A 24,374-nucleotide genomic window follows, 5' to 3' on the forward strand; every position below is an offset into this window, starting at 1 on the left:
TTCCCTCCTTTGCCACTGCTAATCCGGCTCGTCAACCAGCTCAAGAGGTCACGGTGCAGGATGATCCTCGTCGCACCTGCGTGGCCGAGGCAGATATGGTTCCCGGACCTTCTGGACTTGTCAGCGTCCCCGCCAATCAAGCTGCCGGTGGACGCGGATCTGCTCTCCAGGGAAGGAGGCGCCATCCTCCACCACGACCCGAAATCGTTGAACTTGCAGGCCTGGCTCCTGCAGCGCTAGAGTTTGGAGGATACGACATACCGGCCGACTGCAGAGAGGTTCTTGCAAAGGACAGGGCGTCCTCGACTCTTAAATGCTACGGACACAAATGGAAGAGGTTCTCTGTCTGGTGCCACGCACAGAAGATTAACCCTCTACGGATTACGGCTCCCCAAGTACTGCCGTACCTGCTGACGCTGGCCAAAGCTGGACTGGCACACGCGTCAATCAAGATTCATCTTGCTGTGATCTCCCGATACACCAGAACCACGGGGCGGGCGTCCTTGTGGTCTCATCGTCTGGTGAAAGAGTTCATGAAGGGACTGTTCAGATCGTTCCCGCCGGTGAAGGCTCCGGCCCCGGCGTGGGAGCTCAACGTGGTGCTGACCAAGCTCATGGGACCTCCGTTCGAGCCTCTGCACTCGGCCCCGTTGAAGTTTCTGTCGTGGAAAACAGCGTTTCTTGTGGCCATCACCTCCGCACGACGGGTGGGAGAGATCCAGGCCCTTTCCTGCAAGGCCCCGTACTTGACTTTCCACGACACGAGGGTAGTGCTCAGGACGCACCCCTCCTTCATGCCCAAGGTACCGTCGGACTTCCACCTCAACGAACCCTTGGTGTTGCCTGTATTCTTCCCGTCGCCTTTGTCGCCGGCTGAGAGAACTTTGCACTCGCTGGATGTGGCTAGAGCGTTGAAGTTCTACGTGGACCGCACGAAGTGTTTTCGGAAGACGTCACAACTCTTTGTGAACTTTGGACCTGTCAATCAGGGGAAGGCTCTCTCGAAGGCTTCCATTTCCAGATGGCTCTCCGGCTTTATCATGTACTGTCATCGGTTGGCAAACCGACCGCTGCCTGGCCGTCCGAGAGCCCATTCCACCAGAGCTATCACAGCTACCACGGCGTTCCTTTCTGGTGTGCCCCTGCTGGACATATGCAGGGCTGCTACGTGGAGGTCGACGCACACCTTCACGAAGTTCTACTGCGTCGATCGGGATTCCAGGGAGGAGTCCAGGGTCGGCCAAGCAGTGCTGCGCAACCTGTTCGCCTGAGGTGAGCCTGGTGAGGAGGTAAGATGCTTAATGTTGAGTTTGATGCAATGCTTAATGTTGAGCCTTTGCCACCTCCCGTGGTTGTGCATGTGTGTACTGCTATGTATTCTTTATTCATGAGCATGTGAATCCATGCCAGACCCATGCTGGAGAACAACAGTTACAGGTAAGTAACTTGTTCCTTCCTCCAACGCCACAAATCACAATAACGGACGCTTCACTAGCAGGATGGGGGGCAAACACTGTCTGCACTTCACAGCGCAAGGGAAGTGGACATCAAAGCAGAAGACCTATCAAATTGGTTAGAACTCTTTGGAATAAAAATGGCACTGTTTTCCTTCCAAACTGTACTAGAGGACAAGAGCATCCTCATACAGATGGACAACACTATTGCAATGTTTTATATGAACCAACAGTGTGGGATACACCCCAACCAACTGTCTATCCTAGCACAAAACATCTGGCATTGGTGCATACATAGGAGCATATCCATCCAAGCACAGCATGTTCGAGGGATTCACAACTGTCTGGCAGACTCTCTCCGCAGAGTTTTAATACTGTAAATCCAGTGAGAAATCAACACCAATACACTCACAGATCTTTGTGATATGGCGTCAACCAACATTAGACCTATTCACCACAAAATAAAACAAAAATTACCAACTCGTTCAGGTTCCCACAACTGGGATCTCTAGGCAAAGCACTATGGATGTGCTGTTCAGAGATATTTGCGTACACCCCCCTCCCCTTCCCCAATCTCTCTTCCCCTGGACAACACTCGTTCACAAACTGCATCATAAGAGCTTAACAATGATACTCCTTGCACCAATGTGGGCAAGGCAGCCATGGTACTCTCACCTGGTGCACATGTCCCTATGGCTACCAATCAAGCTTCTCCCAGTCCAAGACCTGTTAATACAAATGAACAAACGGGTAATACACCCGAAACCTCAGGTGAACAACTTAGCAGCCTGGCTCCCGAGGTCATGGAATTCATCGATCTACATCTGCCCACAAGATGTATGGCCATTGAAGCTTGAAAGCCAGACACTGCTACTTCAACAAATGGAAGAGATTTGTCCTATGGCGTAAAAGACACAAGATGAATCCTATTGATTGCTCAGCTACAGACCTAGTACCATCACTTTTGTACTTAATAGACCCAGGTCTCGTTTATAATTCACTGTGTACTAAGCCGCCTATACCACGTCGCAACACAAAACATCTTGGTGAAGAGTACCAGTTGTAAATCCTTCCTGGAGGGGGTCAAACGTATCCTCCCTCTAATGTCTCGCCCACTCCAGGGTGGGATCTAAATGCAGTACTTTCACAGCTCATGGGCCCACCATTTGAACCCATCAATAAAGCCTTGCTGAAACAACTAACATAAAAGGTGACTTTCCTCATTGTTATTACGTCAATAAGACGAATGAGGGAGTAACAAGCCCTATCAGTTTCATAACCCAAAAGTTAATATCAGAATTCCATGTCAATCCATCCATTTATTTAACTGCTTTGTTACATAACCCACATAGTAAGAAAGAGCTTCACATATTTTTATTTATTGCATTTGATTGTACGCCCAAACCCATGGGTATCACGGCGTAATGTTACAAGAATACTTTCAAGAAAAACGTATGGTTACATGAATACTTACAAAAACATCTTGGTTACAAAGTAGTAGTGCTTGATAATGAGTACCAATGAGTTTGCATACATTCTGGTCCAGCGGTATAGGTTACATAGTATACCAGCGTAGAACAATGGGGTTAGTAGTTATTAAAAAGCCAGGTTTTTAACAGTTTCTTGAAATGTGGGTGGGAGGGCTAGTTACGGATGTTGTTGGGGAGTGAGTTCCAGATTCTGGGGGCAGCTACAGTGAAGCTGGAGTTGTCCGTTCTCGTGTTCTTGAATCTAGGGACATGTAGAGGAGTGTTAGAACTAGATCTATGTGTTCCTGCTGCTGTTTTGCGTGTGAGACATGCACTAGACGTTCGTAGGATAGTAATGTACTACCTTGACAAGACTAAAGATGCACGAAAAACACAATTTTTCATCTCTGTGGCATCAGTGAAAGAAGGAGAATCAGTGACCAAGGCAATCGTTGGAAGGTGGATTGTTAGATGCATACAGATGTGCTGCACCATGGCTAACAAAACACTCCCATTTGCACCAAGGGCCCATTCAACCAGAAGTACGAGGCAACCCTTTCCTTTCTTGTAAACATTCCTCTGGAGGCCATTTCTAAGGCAGCTACTTAGAGTTCAGTACACACTTTCACACATCAGTCAGGCCCTCAGGTGTGTGAAGCAATCTTAAGGCATTTGTTTACTCCTACCACTTCAGCTCTCCGGCCACCTTAAGAGTAATGCTTGCTAATCTATGCAAAACATGTAAGTCTAAGCAGATGCACAATCTCTAGAAACAAAAATATGACTTACCAGTAATAGTCTTTCTGTAGCATATATCTACTTAGAATCACATGCGTCCACCCCTCCTCCACGCGCGAGAGCAGAAGTAAGATGTCGGAAAACAATCTGAGGATGTCGGCGCATGAAGTATCATGGGTACCCGTGGACATAGGGTACTTGTAATGTTACAGGTACACCCCTGTCGACCTCCACTTTTTCGATTTCGAAAAAACAACATTTAATACTCCACAACAAACCACTAGATGGTGGCCTATGCAAAGCATGTGATTCTAAGCATATACAAGCTACAGAACGATTGTTACTGGTTAGTAATATTTGTCAAAAAAATATTCATAGGCGCCCCTCTGCGAGAATGAACCTTAAATTTCCTAGGGCCATTCAGACATGGGCCCCTTGCTCACTGCTCAGAGAGGCACAGCTCCACCTCACTGATGAGGCCCAACAAGGCTGAAACATGTGTCTGGGGTTCCTGTTGGTACTCTTGTTCAGAAGAGAATTACCACAGCATTTCGGTGCTTGACTGCCCATGTGGGCGGGTCAAAGACTGATATGCAAATTGATATTTACCTTCTGTGAAAGGTACAGTGAGCTAAAGTGTGGCTGCGGACTCTTGAATGGGTAACTTCCGAAAGAACAGGCCATTTAGCCGTGTTCGTTCTCGCAGGGGGGCTCCTATGATATGATAGGTTATTTATAACTCCTTTAATAGCCAGACATTTTTATGCGCGGACCCGGGGATCAAACCTGTGTTGCTCGGTGTCTTAATTCCAAGGCGAGCACGTTGCCCCTGAGCTATCCTCCCGAGACAGATTTCACAATTTGACTGACAATTTTTTGTTCTATCTTACACTTGTGCTTCCTAATCTTGGCCATAGCAAGGGTGAGATAGGTTATTTCACATATTCTGATTTGCACTTTAAAGAAACCATGATGTATCAATTTTACTGTACTACTGGTGGGGATGGGTGATACCAAAAAGCTGGTGCTGAGACCTCCCCCAAGGAGGTTAACGACTTTTGTGGGTATGGCAGTTCCAGGTGAGGCACCGGGTGACGCAATCTTCTCCAAGGCCAGTTAGCTCTTGTTTGGCCACCTACCAATGTAAGCACTTGAGCTATTGGTGCAGAGAGGTTACGTAGCAATATTATCCAGGGTCTGTAAACTCCTATTCAGTCACCGATTATGGTTGGAATGATCAAATAGATTTATTAAGTAACCTAAGAGAATAACAGTTGCATGCAGGAACCAGGGACTTGCCACAGAAATGCCTTGGCATCCCTTTAGCTTGACAGGCATGCACCTTCTTCTAAGGGTGGGATTTTCCCTCTTATTAATTTGCTCTTTAACATTTATATTAATAGGTTGGTTGCTTTCTTTTTTAAATCGCAGCCAATTTGTAGAGTTTTTCTTTACCTAAAAGTGTAGTTATTTCTGTATCTGCGCTTTTGCGCGTGCGTTTGAAGGCTGAGTACTAACACTGGGGGTTGGTAGACGGCATGGCCGTGGGACCTCCCCGACCCCTCGATAATAAAGAGCCATAGCTTTTGCCAGTAAAAGTATGTAACGACTATCGACCTCGGTTCCTCTTCACAACTGTTTTTCCAAATTCGAGAAATCAGTGAAATGAAAGGTTAGATTTAGGTTATTCACTTTTAACAGCTTTTACAATGCCATCAAATTCATAAAAGTGAAAATGTGTGGAGGGCTGGGTTTGTGGCAAAGCGTTGTTTCTTATACAATTCCATATTAGTTTGTGGCTTGGCAAAGCCTTGTTCCCTATACAATTCCACAACGTTTCACCAATCTGCACTAAATTTTGCATAGTTACCTGGTGGGACCCTCCGGACATTACTGGCTACATGACATTTGGACACCCCTTTCGCCGGATTTAAGTGCCTTCACACATGAGATTGTAAAAGGACAGGTCCGACACAAGTAACAGAACTCAAGGTCCCTATGTGATCTGGAAAACCACGTTTCAAGGCCCTAGTATGCACTATTTCGGAGATATTTGCACTGCAACGAACTGCAACACGCCAAGGTGAGAGAGCACAGAAGGCTCCAGTATGCAGCAGCACACCAACTCTCTCCTCCCCCACCCCAACATCTGCTTAGGTGTATGTCAGACAGACGCGCCCATTCTCAATGCAGTTTACTTCAGGGTGCAAAGCACATCAAACGATAAGCGAATCGGAACAGGACCTACATGATCAATTATTTTTAACAATGGATGAGTGTTATGTCTGTTTACAGAACCCGTTCGAACGAGTACTTTTGCTAGTGTAAAATATATTTTCTATGGAGCGTAGTTCTGTAACATATTTTAATATGTTGAAATAGCACAAATGTTTGGGGGAACAGTAGAGAGTGTTGTGTAGTCATCTTACTTCTCGTCCTGTATGGGTGTATCCATTTCCAGACAATATTGCACGTATTTATGGAATAATCATGAGCAAATCTAGCACTGGTTCAAACATATGTACTGAATAAACTGTGTTATGATGTTAACTTGAAGTATTTGGAGGAAGGCTGGTGTGTCTTGAGCTAGTGACTTATGAATGTGCACTCTGGGAATGCTGGGGGAAGAGCCCTATGTGCAGCATAGTACAACACCCTCTCCACAGGAGATTATCAAAGCGCACGTGGCATGGATTGACAATAAAATTGTACATTTATGGAATAGTAATGGTACTTTAACAGGAATGCTATCTGTGCTTATTCGAATCTCAATCATGTTTTACAGACAATCGGTATGTTGGCTAGAGAAGTACAGCTATGCAATATTTGTGTGCTGTATTTATCTATTGAAAACTAAGCAACGATTCTGCCTGGCAGACAGTGCATGTATTCCGTATTGTGTAGAAATCCTAGTATGACTGAGCCACTCTCAATGCTTGCGCATTGGCAGACAAGGCACACGAATGTCGGGGGGGGGGGGGGGGGTGTGTGTGTGTGTGTGTGTTATCATCACTGATGAGATCATCTTTTTTATTACAGGGAAGGAGACTGGTGGGAAGCACGTTCGATTGCGACTGGAAAGACTGGATACATCCCTAGCAATTATGTTGCCCCAGCAGACTCCATTCAAGCAGAAGAGTAAGATGCCTTGAAATATTAATGCCAATTTTTGCCACCGTTCCCATCACTGTTGAACTAGTGGAAGTTACTGTGCACTTTTCTTGCATGCTTTTTGTGTCCAAACGGCCCCTGCTTTGTCCTGGCTTCCTGGATCAGGGTGCCAAATAGAGGTGGAAAGTGTGGGGGTGTAAGTGGAGTTAAATGAGAAGTGAAGACTCGTTGATGCTTTGTCGGAAGGGATTCAGAAGGGTAACATTGTAAACATATAAAACGGGACGACTGTGATCCAATTCAGAAGAGTGTTCTAGAGATGGATGAACATGGGAAGCATTGATTGAATTTTGGAGGAAAGACTGTATGGATACATGACTAACAGTGACGGCTGGTGAATTTCTTAACTGGAGGGGTGTACATGTTTGCAGTGAATGTGCGGGATTGTCCAAACGCAGCAAGGGAGTCTGAGCAAAACAAGCAGGCCTCTCTGGGGGGTTCTCCGCTGAAATTCTTTTAAAAATATGTGCTAAAATCGTGCATCTTACAGGGTTTTATGGTCTTTCCATCGAATACCAACCACCGAAAGCAAATCCATCGAAGAAAATACAACTAAAATAAAAGCATCGAAATGCTATCTTTTACATTTAAAAGTACATTTCCATCGAAACTTGTCCATGGAAAATAGGAATGGACACGTTTCGATGGATATGTACTTTTAAATGTAAAAGCTATCATTTCGATGCATTTATTTTCAACATTAAAATGTTACATGGAGCTGTCCAGGCCTGAAATCTTTAAAGTATTTCGGCACTGGGCAGCTTCATGTAACATTTTCTTTATTTGGAGGGGGGTTCCCCCCAAACCCCAAGGGCACACCCCTAACCCTAATCGAAATACAACGAAGTATATTCAATGAAAGTGTATTTCGATGGTAATGACTTTCAATGAATACATTTTGTTGGATTTCAATTCGATGACTCCATTTTCGATGGATAGTCGGATACCATTGTACAGCACTTTCTGTGAAATTGGGTAAAAAGTCAGACCGTTTGCATTCGATTTTGTATGGTAGCACATATATAAACACAATGGATGCATGTCACTGACAGTGCACTGAAGCATTTTCCAATGCTTTCTCATGTTACCGTTACACACAACATATGCCAGAATATAACACATTTGCATGCTGGCTGTGTCTATACATGTTCATGCAGGCTGCACCGATATATATGCCATGCCATAGAAAGTATATCTAGACTGGCTATACCAACACAGGCAAGTGTATCACATAATCACACTTATGTTTGCTTTTAGCCTTGAAGCACAATACAAAAATGCCATGACACACAAAGAATATATGGCAGGATTGGAGCCACCAATCTAAGCCATTGTAACCACGTAATTACACTCCTCATGTTAGCTTTAACCTTAATGCACAGTACATTTAATTAAACATAACTGTTATTTTGCAGCTAGACTGGCTAAAATAAATGTAGACCAGTCTAACAGGCCTTGCAAATTGAGCCACATAACACTTATCATGCTTGCGTTACCCTTGCTGCACAGTAAAATGTACTAATCGCGTTTGTTTTGCCCTTTGATGTACAGTATGTTTTTCTGTGCATTAATGTGTAAAGCAAACGCGTGTGTTTACGTGGCTAAAATAACGTACATTGAATGTAGGCCAGGTTAGCCACGTTAATAACTTATGTTTGTTTTACCCATGAACTATCACAGTAAGTGGTATTACATTGCTAGACCAGCCTCCATTGAATGTAGGCTAGTCTAGCCATGTGATCACACTTATGTTTGTTTTACGCTTGCCTCACCGGTAATGCAAAAATGTCATGCCTCTGCTAGTGGGGGGTTTCTATGGACAGCTGCCTGGCTCCCCCTTCACGTGTGCTAATCTACACCACTTCCACCCACACATTCATACATTATTCAAACAACCTATTGCATGCACATAAACATACATTGAAAATGAAACATACCTACTTACACCCTCATCATGTGCTGTGCTTCCATTGAGGTCCACATGGCCCTCTCCTCCTTTCCCCAGAACATGAATGCACCGACCGACTGGTTAGGACTCATCTCCCGTTAGTCAGCTTGTCTACGTTGTTGGCTCAATAACGAGAGGCGAACATATGACACCATGCCGCTCTATTATTCTTGGCTCTGTTTGTTGCAGAGTCCAAAGGGCTCCGCAAACAAAACAAAAATGCGTAGGAGGGGATGCACCCCTGTTTAGTGGCTGGCAGGACAGTCCACCATGCAAATAAAGCACATTAGTGGTCTTGATGATGGTGACAAATCCAGGGCATTCGTCCCCTCTCCCCCAGGGGTAGCCACCCCCTTTGGGACTAGGGAGGTGAGACTGCTTGTCTGACAGGGCAAGTGGGATCCCACTTGGGGTGACCCCCCCCCCCCCCCCCCTTAGAGGACACCCTATTCCAAAGGTCCCAGTAGATGTGTTGCCTACATGGGAGTTAAATTGTATTAGGGCTTGAAACTCCCCATAGGAATAACATTGGTGTGGTTTCTGACCCTGTTTAAACACAGTACTTGCTGGGAGTAGAGAACAATGTAAATTCCCACCCCCTAGGGAAGGATAAAGAGCCAATCGCGATTGGAACGGGAAGGAGACGGCTGCAGAGCTGTAGAGGCATGAAACCCTCCTCCTCTGAGGGTAGGGCACGAAACGGAGTGTGTAAACCACGCATGACGGACCTGACCATGGCAAGCCCGTGGACAGCCCTGTCTGTTTTGGAGTCAGGAGTGCCAGGCTGAGAGGAGCTGCGCAGAACACAAACCACCTGACATCCGACATGCCGAAAGACGGGCACTGGAGCCCCACAAGAAACACGAAGAAAAGGAGGCAAGCTCTGCCCAGAGCAGAGCACCAAGAAGAAGCTGCAGAAGTGGAGACGTGTTGACCGCCATGAGACCAGAGTTACGCGAATGCTCCGGGGAACCAAGAGAGGATGTGAGGCTGAACAAGACCCCAAGGTGGGGTGAGAAGAGAACCCAGACACCAAGATGGGGTGGATGGGACCCAGAACCCCAAGGCGGATTGAGAGAGTCCAGACCGCAAGGGGTGGGTGAAGGAAGCAAAACCCAAGGTTGTGGTGGAAGTAGTGAGAGACTGCAAGGCAGGGTGGGAGATACTAGGCCCCATGGCTGGGTGAGAGAAGCGAGACACCAAGCTGGGGCGAGAGAAACCACAACCCAATGTGGGGTACAAACCAAGAACTGCCTCAAGGTCGAGCACACCAGGTACTTTCCTGGTAAAGGATCCCCGGAACGTCCTCACAAGCAGGGGTAGTCACGAACCAGACGTTCCCCACTGAGAAAGTACACACAAAAGACATTTATGGGACTTGATTAAATATTGCAGAAGAGAGCACAATTGAAAGCCATTCAACCCACTGATTTAGACAGTGTATCGGAGGCGAGGAGCCCTGTTGAGAAAGACACACCAGGGGTGAGAAAACCGACACTATTTATTGCTAAGGCCATGGGCCTAAGTCTACCTTTGTTTGGCTGATATATCTTTTATTGGGGTAGGGACAGAACTCTGGTTAGCATAGGTTTCCAGACAGACTTCCTAATTTTTGTAACAGCCTTTTGTCTGGATAACCCATTTATCGGCTATCTATGCAGCTCCAACGCAACAGGATGCTTTAAGTATTGAGCCAGTCATTTTCGATTTAAAATTTGACGAAGATGACATTCGTTATTACATCAACAAGGCTAGCATGTCTCGAGCCCCTGGTCCGGATGGGCTTTCGAATGCAATATTAAAAAATGTCGATCTATGGGTTTCAATCCTGTACACTTTATTCAGCCTAATCTTACGTAATCAAGAGCTGCAGAAATCCTGGACCCATTCAATCATTGTGCCGATCCACGAAAAAGGTGATCGACAAAACCCCTTGAGCTATCAGCCCATTGCACTCTTAGATGTGCCAGGGAAAATGTTCTGTAGATTGGTCCTGCGTGACTTGAATGGCTGGTCACTAGCAACTCATCGAAGAGATCCCTTTCAAACGGGATTTGATTCTGGTTTGGGCACTTCAATCAATTTAACATTACTTAACACCATCAAGTCTTCATGTACCATGCGGAAGCAAACCCTTTATATGGCCTTCGTGGACTTCCGCATGGCTTTCGACTCAGTTGACCGAAAGCTCCTTGTGAGAAAGTTGAAGAACTATGAATGCCCAGAATCGCTGATAAAAATTGTGAGTCTTCTGCATACAAGTACGTCTATCCAAATAAAGTTGAACATGGAAGGCCTCCTAACTAACATCATTGTAACCGCTAGAGGCTTGAAGCAAGGATGTATCCTTGCTTCGACAAAGTTCAATCTTTTCCTTTTGGACATTGCAGACGTCTTTGCATCAGTCATATCAGACTCACCCAAGATAGAAAACTAAACAATATCTTGGCTACTTTATGCAGATGATTTGGTTTTAATTTCTCAAACTCCGGCGGGGCTACAAACTCTCCTTAATTTACTTGATCGTTGTGTGCTCAAACAATTTAACAGTGAATAAAGACAAAACCCAAGTAATGATACTAAATAAACCGAAATCATCTTTCTCAAATAAGTATCATTGGTCTATTGCTGGTCACAATCTACAGATAGTCTCAGAATACAAATATTTAGGGATGATGTTCAATAATCTGAAATCTGACAAATCGGTTGAAATAACAATATTAGCAAAAGTCACTATGCTAACATCTCAAGCTAAAATAATTCTGGCTAAACTCTGCAAGTTTACATGCATCCCTATTATGTCCTTTTACCAACAGAAGGTTTTACCTGTGGTTACCTATGGGATGGAATCTGTGCTGCCTAGAACGCAGGGATTTTGGAATCAACTAGAGGCAAAATTTTGGAAATCCATATTCAATCTACTAAAAAGCACCCCCACCATGCTACTAAGGTTTGAATTGGGGCTTCTGTCCATACATACTCAAGTCACCTGGAAAATGTGCACTTTATTTAGAAAATGTCTTTTGGGTGTTTCTAACCAAAATAGCTTGGCCATCCTAGCGAGCCATCTGTTGACTTCAAACCAGATATTTCCATCAAACTGGGGTAATCCTGTGTTGAATGCCCTTGTCAATGCAGAAATTTCAATTGATCTATTTCTGACAAATCCATCCAGAGCTAAGATCAAGCTATATCAGTCTGATTGGATACTCGCTCAAGAGAAATGCACGCATTAAAAGATTTTGATAGGAATCTCTTTGGTCACAAGAGATTCCGCACAGTGGCTGATTATCTTGTGAAATGTCCATCCTCTTCCCTAAGACAGAAAATTCTGAGATTCCGGCATAATTTATGGCCGGTAAATGAGATTCTGATCAGAAGAGGCATAGTGAAAAAAGATCTAATGTATTGTTGCTTTTATAAAGACGCATCTTATACAGAAACTCTACGCCATATTATTACACAATGTGAGGCCTTTGTGTTAAACCGTTTGAAACTGGCTAAATGTATGAAATATAAGTACAAAATAAGATCTGATAATGAAATGTGGGCTGAAACCTTTAGCACCAAACAAATTTCAGTTAGAATTGCAACCATTAACATGCTTGATGTTGCTTTTCCGTATGAACGAAAAGGTAATTTAACTGCCAATTGAAAATGAAGTTGTAATTATGTTTCTGTTGCATGCCCTTTTTTTTTCTCTTCTAATTCACTGATTGTAAAGAAACACTTCTCTTTTAAACTCTCTATTGTGATCTATGCTTGTTCATTGTTTTATATATGTAAAGGATGTGAAAAGATCGATTGTATTGTACTAATGATGATTTTTATATATATTTGTAAAGTTGAATTTTCAACTAAACCGAATAAAAAGTAACAGCCTTTCTGACTAGCACTTTTTCACAGTGCCTTTATATATTTGATTGTTTGCTTGTTAGGAGCTTATACAATAAGAATAAACTGTTTCAAAGCGCCCGCGGGAGAGAGGGAGGGAAGTAAATTGCAACACAATATTAAGAGCAGAGGGGGACGAGATGGGTGGGGGGGGCGAATCTACTATGCCTTGTGAGTATTCAGAACGTGCAAGTGCAGAAAGAAAGGGAGAAGAGGGGGTGGGGGGGGGGGGGAGTACTGGTGAGTCTGAGCTCGTGGGTGAGCCGTGGACGAAGTGCTAGGAATGATGAGTACTACACGGCCTGGGCTGCAGGAGGTGTAAGTGCAAGTCTCCAGAGCGGAGGGAGTGCAGATTCAAGTGATGTGGATAAACGGGAGCTGGGAAGAATTGGTGTGGGAGGTCAAGGCCCTGAAGATACATAAGGACCAAAGACACTGTTTCAGCAACTGTGGGATTAGCAGAGGGGAGAAGGAGAAGGAGAAGGAGAAGGAGAAGGAGAAGGAGAAGGAGGAGGAGGAGGAGGAGGAGGAAAAGAGGAAAGTCTTAAGGAGCTTCCGGAATTTGAGAAGATCCTGCTCTAGGCGGAGGGAGAGGGAGAGGCTATTCAAAAGGAGGGAGCCCGCAGAGGAAAGTGAGCGACCCCCTGCCCTCTGTTTAGCAAAAAGCTTTACATACATGGTGCCAGAGGAGTGGAGAGGTCTACAGGGGATTCCATGTCATTTCATCACGGGATGTTTTTTTTTGTTGTAAGGAGATTTTCTAAAAAAAAATGGGATTTAAAAAAAAATAAAAATGCTGCAGTACAAAACCCCGTGCAAAAATATCCCATGACGACGTACCCTACAGGGAGAGTATTTAGTGAGATAAAGTTGAAGATAGTGTGGTCCCTTATCCCAGACAGCCTTGTGAATGATGCAGAGAGATTTGAATTTAATCAATGCAGCCACCGGGAGCCAGTGAAGACTCTTTAGTGCAGGAGAGATGCTGTCCCTGGGCTTAAGGCCAAGAATAAGTTGCACTGCCCGATTCCGGATAAGCTGAAGGGGTTGCAGAGTGGAAGAAGGCAGAGTCAGGAGGAGGCTTTTACAGTAGTCCAGTCAAGAGAGCACCAGTGCTTGAGTCACATTGAGCCTCTGAGGGAAAGTGAGAAAAGGTAGGATTCCTTTGAGAAGGAAAAGCTGATAGTTGGATTCTTGTCAATGTCCTGAGTGTGAGGGAGGAAGGAGGGAGAGGAGTCAAAGATGACTCAAAGGTTTCAGGCTTCAGTTGAAGATGCAGTGCAAGAACTCTTTATAGAGTAGGGCCAAGAATATTAGACCAAGGGATCACGTAGGTTGGTGATTGATGATAAAAGAAAGTCGGCTACAATGCCACATTGTTCCTCTCCTGATTCTGATCTACATGACTGATGTCTCGAAAGTTTGAAACAAACCCTGCCCTTCATTGTAGCAATAATTAACCTTTCATACAACATTCTCATGAGATCATTATCAGACACCCCAGAAGGGGTGGGGGTGTTGACCAAAATGGTTGAGCCTCCAGTGATGGTAAAGTACAACTATCACATGATAGTTCCCTACAAAAGATAGAAAGCCCCATCAGAACATGCTTGGGTTGAGGGGGGCAAGAAGGGGAGAAGGAAACTCCCACTACTGCTTTTAAAGTAAGCGAAAATAGAATGTTTGTTTTTTGTCTAAGGGTACTAGCTACGCACTGTTAGTTTAACATTATCATGGTGTAACATCTTCATTAATACAGTAGACTGACCTAGCCATCAGCAGCAGGAGTCAGATTCTGCTTGGCTGCTGTATGATTGTTGCATTACGTGACCGCGTCGTGGGCAGCAGACCTCTGTCTTCAGTTGGAACCCTCATTTAAAGCATACAGATTGGACGACCAGTAGAGTAGAGGGAATGTTCTAATAGTGGATACAGTTTAGCACAGTAAAAATTGGTTGTTCATAATCAGAATGTCATCACTTTGAGTGATCTAACATTTCTAAAACTCCTTAAACTTTATTTCGGAACAGAACATTTCCATTAATATGTGTACAATTAAAATAACGATTCAAACCACAAATAAAAACTTAACGCTATATGTTTAGTATAATAACAGTAAATATAAAACAGATTCTATATGAATCGCAATTCTATACTAAAGCATGGTTCAATTCAACCCTAATATCAAAATGCCAGTGGTACATAATTGCACTTGTTTTCTCAGTTTCAAGGCAAAGCGGAGATATTTTTGCAGAGCTGTTTCCACTACACAACCCGGGGTTGAATTTTAAGTATGTAAAATGCAGGTCTATAATGAGAAAATGTTATCTTGCATGTCATTTGTATAGCGCCCAATGCCGTTGGTATGGCCTCCCAGTGCTGTAAAATGAACAGCCTTGGAGGGCAGAGGTTTGAACATTGAAAGGATGATTTGTAGGATGTGTGCATTTTAGCCAGCGTAAAGGTAGGGCGGGTTGACCAAGTCCCTGCTAGCGACCCATGGAGATCTGGCTAGTGGATGGGGACTGTCAGGGGAGTAGGCGAGTCAAGGACACTGATTATGTGCCCAGCATGACCGAATTTCTGTCGTGAGACTCAGTTGTATTCTTATGGCAGAGTTGAGGTGCGTTATGAAGTAGAGTAGTGAATTGCTGCAGATGTATGTGGGTGAGCGGCCGTGCCCCAGGTGGGATAAGGCTATGTTCCATTGAGATGATGTGCTATGCGTACCCGAGAGTCCTGTTAGTCTTCGAAATGCAAGCCTACAGCCCCATCCCTGTGGGAAAGGATGCAGAGTAGAGGCAGCAGACGGCACAAGATACAAAATGCAAGCCTAAAACAGTTGGTGTGGGAAAAGATGCAGGGTAGTGGCACAAAACAGTAGCTAGATTCACAATACAAGCCTTTCTCTTTTAGACCACTTTCCCTCCATATTCTATGGACCCCACAAACCTTTTGCTTTTGTTTTACACCTTGTCCTGACTTTTTGCAGAGAAGTGAAGCCTTCAGCTTTACTTCAATGGCCTTTTTTGCTTATTTGTTATGAGGAAACTAACCAGTCCCTCAGACTGTCAGTACTGGGAAACTGTTTCCCTTTTGCCTTTTGACATGTTAACCGTTTGGGTAACGTTTTCATATTGTGCACAGCATCTTTCAATGCAGTGCCACGGGGGATACTTTTGCATCACCCTAGACCTTTACCACAGGGATTTTTGGTTACTTTTAAATGTGCCTACAGACAAGCGGGCGGCAGCAGTTACATTTTTGCTATATTTTTAGTGTGCCCATTCGTGTTTACTGCGTTTGGCTACTAAACGTGGCTGATGGCCAAACATGGCTGTGCCACAAGATTTTACGCTTGTTCTTTGGCCATTTTGTTCTTTGGCCTTTTTCCTGCCTTCTGTAAGGGTAGCCCAACTTACAGGGGTACCCCTTAATTATATGAGTACCCCTAATCACGCCCCCACCAAAGTATGCCCTTCTAGGGAAGTAAGACCAAGAGCCTATCTTGCAAGGATAACAAATGTATTCTTTACAGAAATTAGGATAGGCGCGAAGACCTCTGCTGCCTGAATAGTCTCTTCTGTCCCTCAACCGTTCCCTTCTCCTGCAGACTGGTCCCAGGCAGGAGCTTTTATACTCATAACTTGCTGACAGACAGCAGACAGCTGCTGAGTTGTGTGCTGCTCTCCCAGAGCTAGCCTCAGTTACGCAACACAGCATGAGCCCTGCAATCCATTTTTAGCGCAGGGCACATTCCTTTTGGCAGAGAGCCTGCTTCTATCGTGCTTTGAGATTTTTAAAACTAAATATGATTTCACAAATGTATTCAGCTAATAGTTATTTGCATCTTATATTTAAATAACTGCCTTCTTTTAGTGCCTGCCCATGTCTGTGTGATTTTTTTTTTTTTATTTTTATTTTTTTTTTTTTATGTGCATGAAAAAGCTTTCTCAGTGCCCCTCCTCCCCCGGGTCTCTTGTAGTGCCTAGAAGCAGTCAACAGAAGTCCTGCCTAATTCTGAAGCATTTGGGAATGAAAAAAGGCGCTAGCTCCTTCCCAACACTTCTCAGGTCAGGATTTCCTTTTAATGGTCTTGCATTTGCCTGAGAAAGCTGCTGTTTTTGTGGGCTAGTGCATACCATGTGTGTTATGGATCCAGGAAGTGGACTGGCACTGTCTGAGCCCAATCCACAAACTGGTGTAAGTGAGTCAAGTGTATATGCACAAGTCAGCTCCACAGTGGTCCCTGATTGGACCACTGCTGGTGTGCATGAGTCGTGCAGAGCCTTGCTATTTGAGGGCTGATTTTGTTCTCTCGCCTGAATTTAAGGTAAGAGGGAGGAGTTCTGCAGATCTGACGAGGAGCCAAGTATCCTGCGTAACTGTGCAGATGACGGAATACCCAAGGATGAATTCTGAAAATGCCTGGCGACCATTCTTGCTGCTGTTCCGGTGACGCCCTGCTGGACTACCTGATCCCAGAAGACCCTTGCTTGTGCTTCAACTCTTTGGACGAGTGGGACTAATCAGTCTCAACACATTCTCACAATCCTACAGCCTTCGGAAATGTCCCTGGACCACCCAGTGGACTGACCAGCTCTATTTTGGGCTCCCTTGCCAGTAGTGTCGCCGTTCTGCATTTTTTCCCGGGACTTCGGTAGTTGCCAGCTAGTCCCATAAGTTGCCTTCATGCCATGGTTCTGTGATCCAGTATCCAGAGATGCTGTTCTGGAGGGCTTCCTTTGTTCGCGACTGGAGAGACGCCTGCTGTCGCGATGTGCAGTGATTGGTGCAGGAACAGGCCATCCCCTGTCTGGTAGTGTCCTGAAGAACCCTGCACCGGTGCCTGCTCCATTTCTTCCCTAGAAGGAATTGCACTCGGCTTCTGGACCCGACCGTAAACCTGGCACCTGCAGCTTCTGGGCATCTTCTACTGGATCAAACGGTGGGAAAACCTACCTGCCGCGACTCCCATTCGACCTGCAAAGTCCTTTGGAAAAGTCAGAATAAGGACGGTGAGTAGTCGCAATAATTACTCGAGTCCCTATCGCCTCCATTATAAAGTTTGTGAAGAACTTTGATTTATATTCCATTCCATTGCTTTTGAAATGTTCATTTAAAAACCTTTTATAAAAGTACTTTACTTAGCTGTAACGGTCCTGGGGTATTTTGGAACCTTGTTTCATCCCCACAGGACATTTCTTAGCTTCTCCTGTCTCCTAAAGGAACTTTGAACTTAGGGTTGGACTGATCATGTCTTCTATTCCTGTGGACTGGTTATCCAATTACTTAACTACTTACCTTCCTTTGAGTTGTAGAGGTGATTTTTGTGCATTGAAAGAACTAAAGGTGACTGTATATATGCATTATATTTAGAGTGTTGTGTGATATTATCGGCTTGATTCCTTTTCTTCATGTATTTTTGGACCTACAATATAGTATTTTTGTGCTTGCCTGTCTAAGTGGAATCATTGGGTATTTCATAGGATTTGGGGTTGTTTTACCGAAGCGGAAATGTTTGAGGCAGAAAAGCCCAAAGATCATTTTTTTGAACTAATCTTCAGTCTTTTCTCCCCTGAAGATTTCCGACTTGGCCAAAACCCATACACACACTCCCACCCCCTTCTTACCTTGCATTCCGTCTCGCTCTGTCTGTCCCAACGCCGCAGGTTCCTTTTCACTTCCCTGATCGGGAACTGGCGCCGCAGGGTCCTTTCCTTTTATTTATTTCGGGTCAGTTGCAGGATACCCCCGCTCACAGTATAGTGAGAAGGGGTCGCAGGGGACACCCCCGCAGCCCTAGACCGAATCCAAATGACCTACCCAACAAAAGTCGACCTTTAAAAGGTGGAACATTTTTGTGGTACCTTCTTTCAGACTTTTGGTTGGTTAGGTCTTTTGGATTCAGTCTATTTGGCCGAAACCCTGCACTGTGGGGACTCATTGGATCCCTGATCACACTCACCTTTCCTGAGATTTGGCCTTGACCACTCTCCACGCATACCTTGATTGGGGTTGGCTAAACTCCCAGAGTGCCCCTGTTCACTATAACTAGGATAGCCTCCTTAAATCTGTCCACCAGGGAAGATTTGAGAAATCCATCTTAACAAATTGCTGTTACAGTGGTGAGGATTAGGTCTTGGGTACCCCAGTGTTGTCCACTGGTGTAGTGTCCTTAATGTACTTGTGCAGAACACTGTGATTTTAACCTACTAGTAATAGAATAGTCACCTACTCTTTTTTAAAGTATGGAAACAGTCACCCATAAATCAGGATATGATTTGTCAGGCCATCCGGCCCAGCTGCCCTAGATGCTCCAAGTTGACCCAATCATTCTTTTGATCTCCTCTCTATCAAAATCAATGGACCATTTCCCCCTGTGTCGGTACTATTATTCCGGGTCGGCATCTCACCCCCCCCCCCACACCATCCCGTGATCAAACAATTTAGAGTAGCCATCTATCTTTGGATACCTGGCTGATGGTAAGAGCTAGCTGAAAGCTTCCTGCATTGTTCTGTAATCCCCAGAGATTTCTGGTATTGTTTCTGCATACCACCTGTAGCATACGCGCTGCATCATGTTGCTTTCTCAATGCTTTTGTCGGCAAGAGCCAGTTCCAATATTTGTTTCCTCTTTTTGATTAGCGTCTTGGACGCAATGCCATTTACTAGCTACTAGCTACCTCTGGGAAGTCTTTGCTGGTTTAGACAAGGAGCCCTCCCCATGCAATTGTGCAGAAACTGTCCCAGCCACTAGGCGGGACAGTGATCTTCCTTCTTAGCTTCCCTCCTATCTTCTAAAGTCCTGAAGGGGTGTTTGATTGAATAATAATTAGCCCTATGGCCCTTCAACTGATCACTCAATGAGCAACAAGAAGGGGCTCCAGTTGTTAACTGAGATACTTGCCAATCTATTTCCACGAATTCCGATAGGCTCAGGTTTCTCCAATCGTCTGCTTCCTCGTCCCTAGCAACAGTAACTAATCTTCTGATCCTCCAGGACAGTGGTCAGCGGCCTGAGCATTCTCCTTTTCTGTGCCGTTGAGTTCTTGATAAATTTGGAGTGACGCCCCTTTGAAGGTCCGGTCTCGCTGTGTTCAGCTTGCTGACAGGATTTCTTGTTAACCGTAAAGAAATGGACTCTTGTAATTGCATCCAGAGGCGAGTCAGAGGACAACCCCTTGTGGCAGCACAGTCTGTGGGTATATTCCAAGAGCAGCATCACCTTGCCAAGGAGTGGAAGGAGCATTTGGAAGAGGTCGTCGATATATATTCACACAGGGCTTGATCCCAGGTGGAGGGCACCCCCACGGACCCTTAAGTTTCTGCATGCTCTATTTTGCATGTCTTCCTGCTTGTATTTTATGTTACTTCTCCCTTCCAGCACCTGAATCCTCTGTTGTAGTTCTGCACTGTTGCCACCTGGTCTGTAGCTTGGTCCTTCACCTCTCCCAGCATTTTCTCCGCCTCCAGCACCTGTTGGTCCAGCCGGTCTACCTGTATTGTGATATCTGTAATGCAATTGCAGAACTACAGCTTGATCTCGGCCATAAAGGTATGAATATCTTCTTTCGTGGCCAATAGCTCCTTGTGCTGCAGCGGGGAGGGTGACTGAACTTTAGCCACAATAGAATGGCTTTATAGAAGACCACACATTTTTAAGTTTGGCTCTTTCTCCAGAGATCTGAAATCCATTCCTATATTTTATTACAGTAACTCTATTTGCTCTCAGACTTGCATTTAATTGAAAATTCAGGAGTTTTGAAAGCTTATTGCCACAACATCTAGAATTTGTTGTTGAAACTCTGGATTCAAAATTCTGTGTGATTTGCTTGTAAATTATTGAGCTGTTTTCTTGCGACCTGGAGTTGGAGGCACGTTTTATGAAATCCCCCAGCTTTGAGGTTGCTGTAGTTCTATAACCTGAGAAGGAGCTTCTTCTCCACTTTAGTCCGGGATCTTCAATATCTTGGAGATTTCTCAGAAAGAGCGCCTTAATGTGGCTTTCGGAGCATCCCACATCCTCAATGCGGACATGTCATTTGTATTGTTCGCCTGAAAAAAACGGATTGGTTTCTCAAGTCCTCTACGCAATTGTCCTATAAGAGCAGGTGGGTAATTTTCCACATATAAGGTATAGCCGCCTCCTCCTGCCATTCTGTTGTGCAGTAGACCAGCCGTGGTCAGAAACTAAGGAGCCCAAGGCTGGTCTTGCCTGGTAAAACAGCCAGCCTCTTGTCTACCACAGTGTATTCACAATGTATTCAATAAGCGAGTTTGAGCCATCACGTGAGAGTAAAATGATTCATCTTTCTCTACCGGATGGCCTTCCTTCCATGAATCTCTTAGCCACGTGTTCCGAAAAGCACGAAGTGTGCGTCCCTGGCTGCTTGACTGTTGCCATATCTATTGCCTCTTGACCTATCCAAGTTATTATCGGGCATAGTGCTGAAACCTGTAATACATTTGGACCTTTTGCAGCAGCCTGGAGAGTAGGCAGGAAAAGGCATTCATTTTGGCCAATGTTTGGAACATAAACAACCACCAGCATAATTATATTTTCCTTGAAGCTCCCCTTTAGTATATCGGATATGTACCTTCTTTGTCTATATTTTTTTTCTTTTTTTTTGTCCTAATAGGAAAGCCTGGCCCAGTCAAAATACCCACTCTTTTTTTACCTTTGGCTCAAGCGAAATACTGAGTAGGGAAATGGCTCATGCAGTGTCAGTGAGTGTCCGCCAACAACAGATGAGGTTCTTGCCAACCTGCTATCTGAATTTTCTGATCTTTGATCATTTTAATTGCTGGTGTCTCCTAAAGACCACGTAAATTCAATGAAGCTACCTTGAATGTTTACTGTGTATAGGTAAATGCTTCTGCGCACACCTGAATCCCTCCAAAAATATATATGTAAATCTCATCCTCTTATTTAAGAGCAAGGCCCACATATTACAACTAAACAATAAATATTCCATGCATCCGTCATCCCCCTCACCCCATCCCATGTCTCTGGTGACCTAAAAAATATGAGCCAACCAATGTTGTCTCAGGCCCAGCCACTCTGTCCCTAGATCCCTGATGGTGTGTGGCCTCCGAAGACTAAAAACGGAGACCATCTTTGCCAGTAGTATCCGAGACAGGCTTCCATTGCCACCCCCCCATCTCTGATACATGTTGTAATCTCAATCTAAAAGCAAGATAATTACCCGTCCCTACCCCTTGTATTGTCTGGGCACTTAACCTCACACCTGTGCTCCCAACAGAAGGCGCTGTTCCTCTCTAAAACGCCTCACACTAAGAAAAGAAGTGTAAACCTCAATAAAGTAGATCGCACCACTTTTATAACCTTATGTAACTAACATTTCTTCCAGCTCTATTATCTTGCTCAAATAGTATACATGTAGGCCTTGCAAGAAGACATAACTAGTTGAGACCATTCAATTCACCCCGTTTCTTCTTTCCCTAGCCTCTTTTCTTTTGGGCATTCACAGCATGCTTTCCGACCCAGCGAGAACTGCTTGGTCATGGTGTTTTATTTTGGCACTATTCCCAATTCCAGCAAGTCTTCCAGAGTTCTGACCCTGTGGTTCCTAATCTCCCATGGAAAAGCCATTCCAAACCGGAAAGTCCAACAGTATCTACCAGAATTCCTCAATTTGTTAGTGGCACTCCCAAATGCAAACCTTTTTTGTAAGGTAACTGGAGACCAGTCCTGAAGATGTGAATGGTCTGGCCCTGGAACAGTTTCTTTCAGCTCCCCCTCACTCTTCACTATACGCTCCTTTTTATGGAAAGAATGACCTATCATCACAATGTCCATGGGCCTTGCTGTATGTCCCAACTGCTAAATCTTTTCTCTGTCCAGTACTATGCCACTCCTGTTTGCTTCTGGATCAAGAAAAGCAAAGAGTTGCTGAATTGAAGCTGCCAGATGCGAGCCTTCTATGCCCTCAATAAGACTGTTAAGACACTAATTGCCTCTCATGATTCTCCCACTCCTCGATCCGGACCATGATCATTCTTTTTGCGCTTTTAAATCTTCAAGCAGGGCACTCGAGGCCACCCCTTCCCTCTGCAGCTCTTGAATTGCCATGTTGTTAGCCACCACCATTGCTTCAGTAAAAGGTTTGTATTTCCTGTCCCCAAATGATGCATTAATGGTATGAGCTGGTGCTTTCAATTCTTCTGTAAAACCTTCTCCCAAACTGACATACAGGCAATCCAGTTCTGTTTGGCAAGGCGCGGGGTCGACGCTTCCTGGGTAGCTGTGCCTCCCGTCAAGGTCTTTACTTCCATCTCGGCATTTCTGTACCTCAAAGCTCCCCCAGACAATTTCTGACTGTGGGGGCCCAGCAGGATGCGGCTCCACAGGCCACCTAACATGGGTCCCCCTGGCACATAATCCTTTCATGTTTCTGTTGCTACTTGTTGCATTGGCATTTAACCGAGGGAGCAATCAACAGTTCTTCCAACTGCTCAGGACTAAGAGGAGGTTGCACTCTATTTGCTTCAGGAAGACCACTGTACTCTTAGGTTATGCTAGACCCCTGCCAGCCCGTCAGGTCAAATCGGTGCCGCATCGCCCTGTTCACAATCGTAGAACCTCATGACAATCGCTGCACAGAGCATCCCCTGCCAAAAGGCCCCTGCCACCTCATTATTCTTTCAGGGTGTCGCTCACTGTGCAGTGATGTCAGGATCTCTGCTCTAATTCCGAAAGCGCCCTTCTGCCACTTGCTTCATCTCCCCCTCACATCCATTACATGGCACACCATTCGTGAAATCCTGAGCAAGCACCGCTGAATCACCACCTCTACCAAGTAGGGGTGTCACTGTATTAGTTTTATGACGGTACGATAACCTTCTTGCAAAATGACGGTATATCATGGTTATCGCGGTATAGCAGGTGGAGTTAACCGATCTTAACAAATATTTTCTAAAAGGTCATAAAATTGTCAGATTTATCATCACAAACAAAACCTGGCACCCAGAGTCAGAATTGGGCTTTTCAACATACTTTTCACTGAAATGCCAGCCCTTGCTTCCACCAAACACAAACAAGTGTGGAGAGGAGGAGGGGGAGAGCCCTGCTGCGACTGGCAAAGCAAACTGAATAGCTTTTCTTAAGTGGTCATTTAGGCTTTTAGCTCCCCCACTGGCTACTGGTGAAGATGAACATGTTGCCATATTTATAACATGCATGCCCCAGATCAATGGAGGCTGATGGTAGTATAAGCTTGTGCGCATACTCGCACACGCATGCTCTCTTTACGTTACAGCCTTTAGTTTACTTGTGGGCCAAAAGGTGTTCAGTAATCAAGGACATGTCACCCTTTGGTATGGCAGCAGGGAATACCCACAGAGATGAGTGAATTTCGCAGTGTGACTTATCATATGTTAATTCAATGATAGAACCAGGGACATCCCCCCATTGTCATACGTTTAGCAAACATGCATTATAAATATATAAACCCCAAAGCCGCCAACCCAAAGTAAACCCTTTTCCTTCTTGGCACTGTATTTATTCTTCCTATTGCTAACATATTGATTTTGTGTCAGGCACGTGTAGTTTATGGAATGGCATTAAAAACTGCTCCAAATGAAACTACTTGGCAGATGGCACATCCAACAGTGCAAGACCAAGACTGTGCAGCACTTGCTTACTGCAGCTTTCCAAATCAGATTGAAAAGCACACT

General features: G+C 44.8%; 1 protein-coding gene across 5 annotated transcripts in view; it reads left to right on the forward strand.

Moving 5' to 3' along the window:
• Positions 1-24,374, forward strand: part of YES1 (YES proto-oncogene 1, Src family tyrosine kinase) — a 1,102,642-nt gene that overhangs the window by 500,615 nt on the left and 577,653 nt on the right. For all 5 annotated transcript variants that reach the window (XM_069620865.1, XM_069620866.1, XM_069620868.1 and 2 more), the window contains one exon: positions 6,701-6,799. In XM_069620865.1, coding sequence (XP_069476966.1) covers positions 6,701-6,799 — 99 coding nt within the window. The remainder of the gene's footprint in view (positions 1-6,700; positions 6,800-24,374) is intronic.

This window comes from Ambystoma mexicanum, chromosome 5q, assembly GCF_040938575.1.
Source record: "Ambystoma mexicanum isolate Mex_15411 chromosome 5q, UKY_AmexF1_1, whole genome shotgun sequence".
Classification (NCBI taxonomy): domain Eukaryota; kingdom Metazoa; phylum Chordata; class Amphibia; order Caudata; family Ambystomatidae; genus Ambystoma; species Ambystoma mexicanum.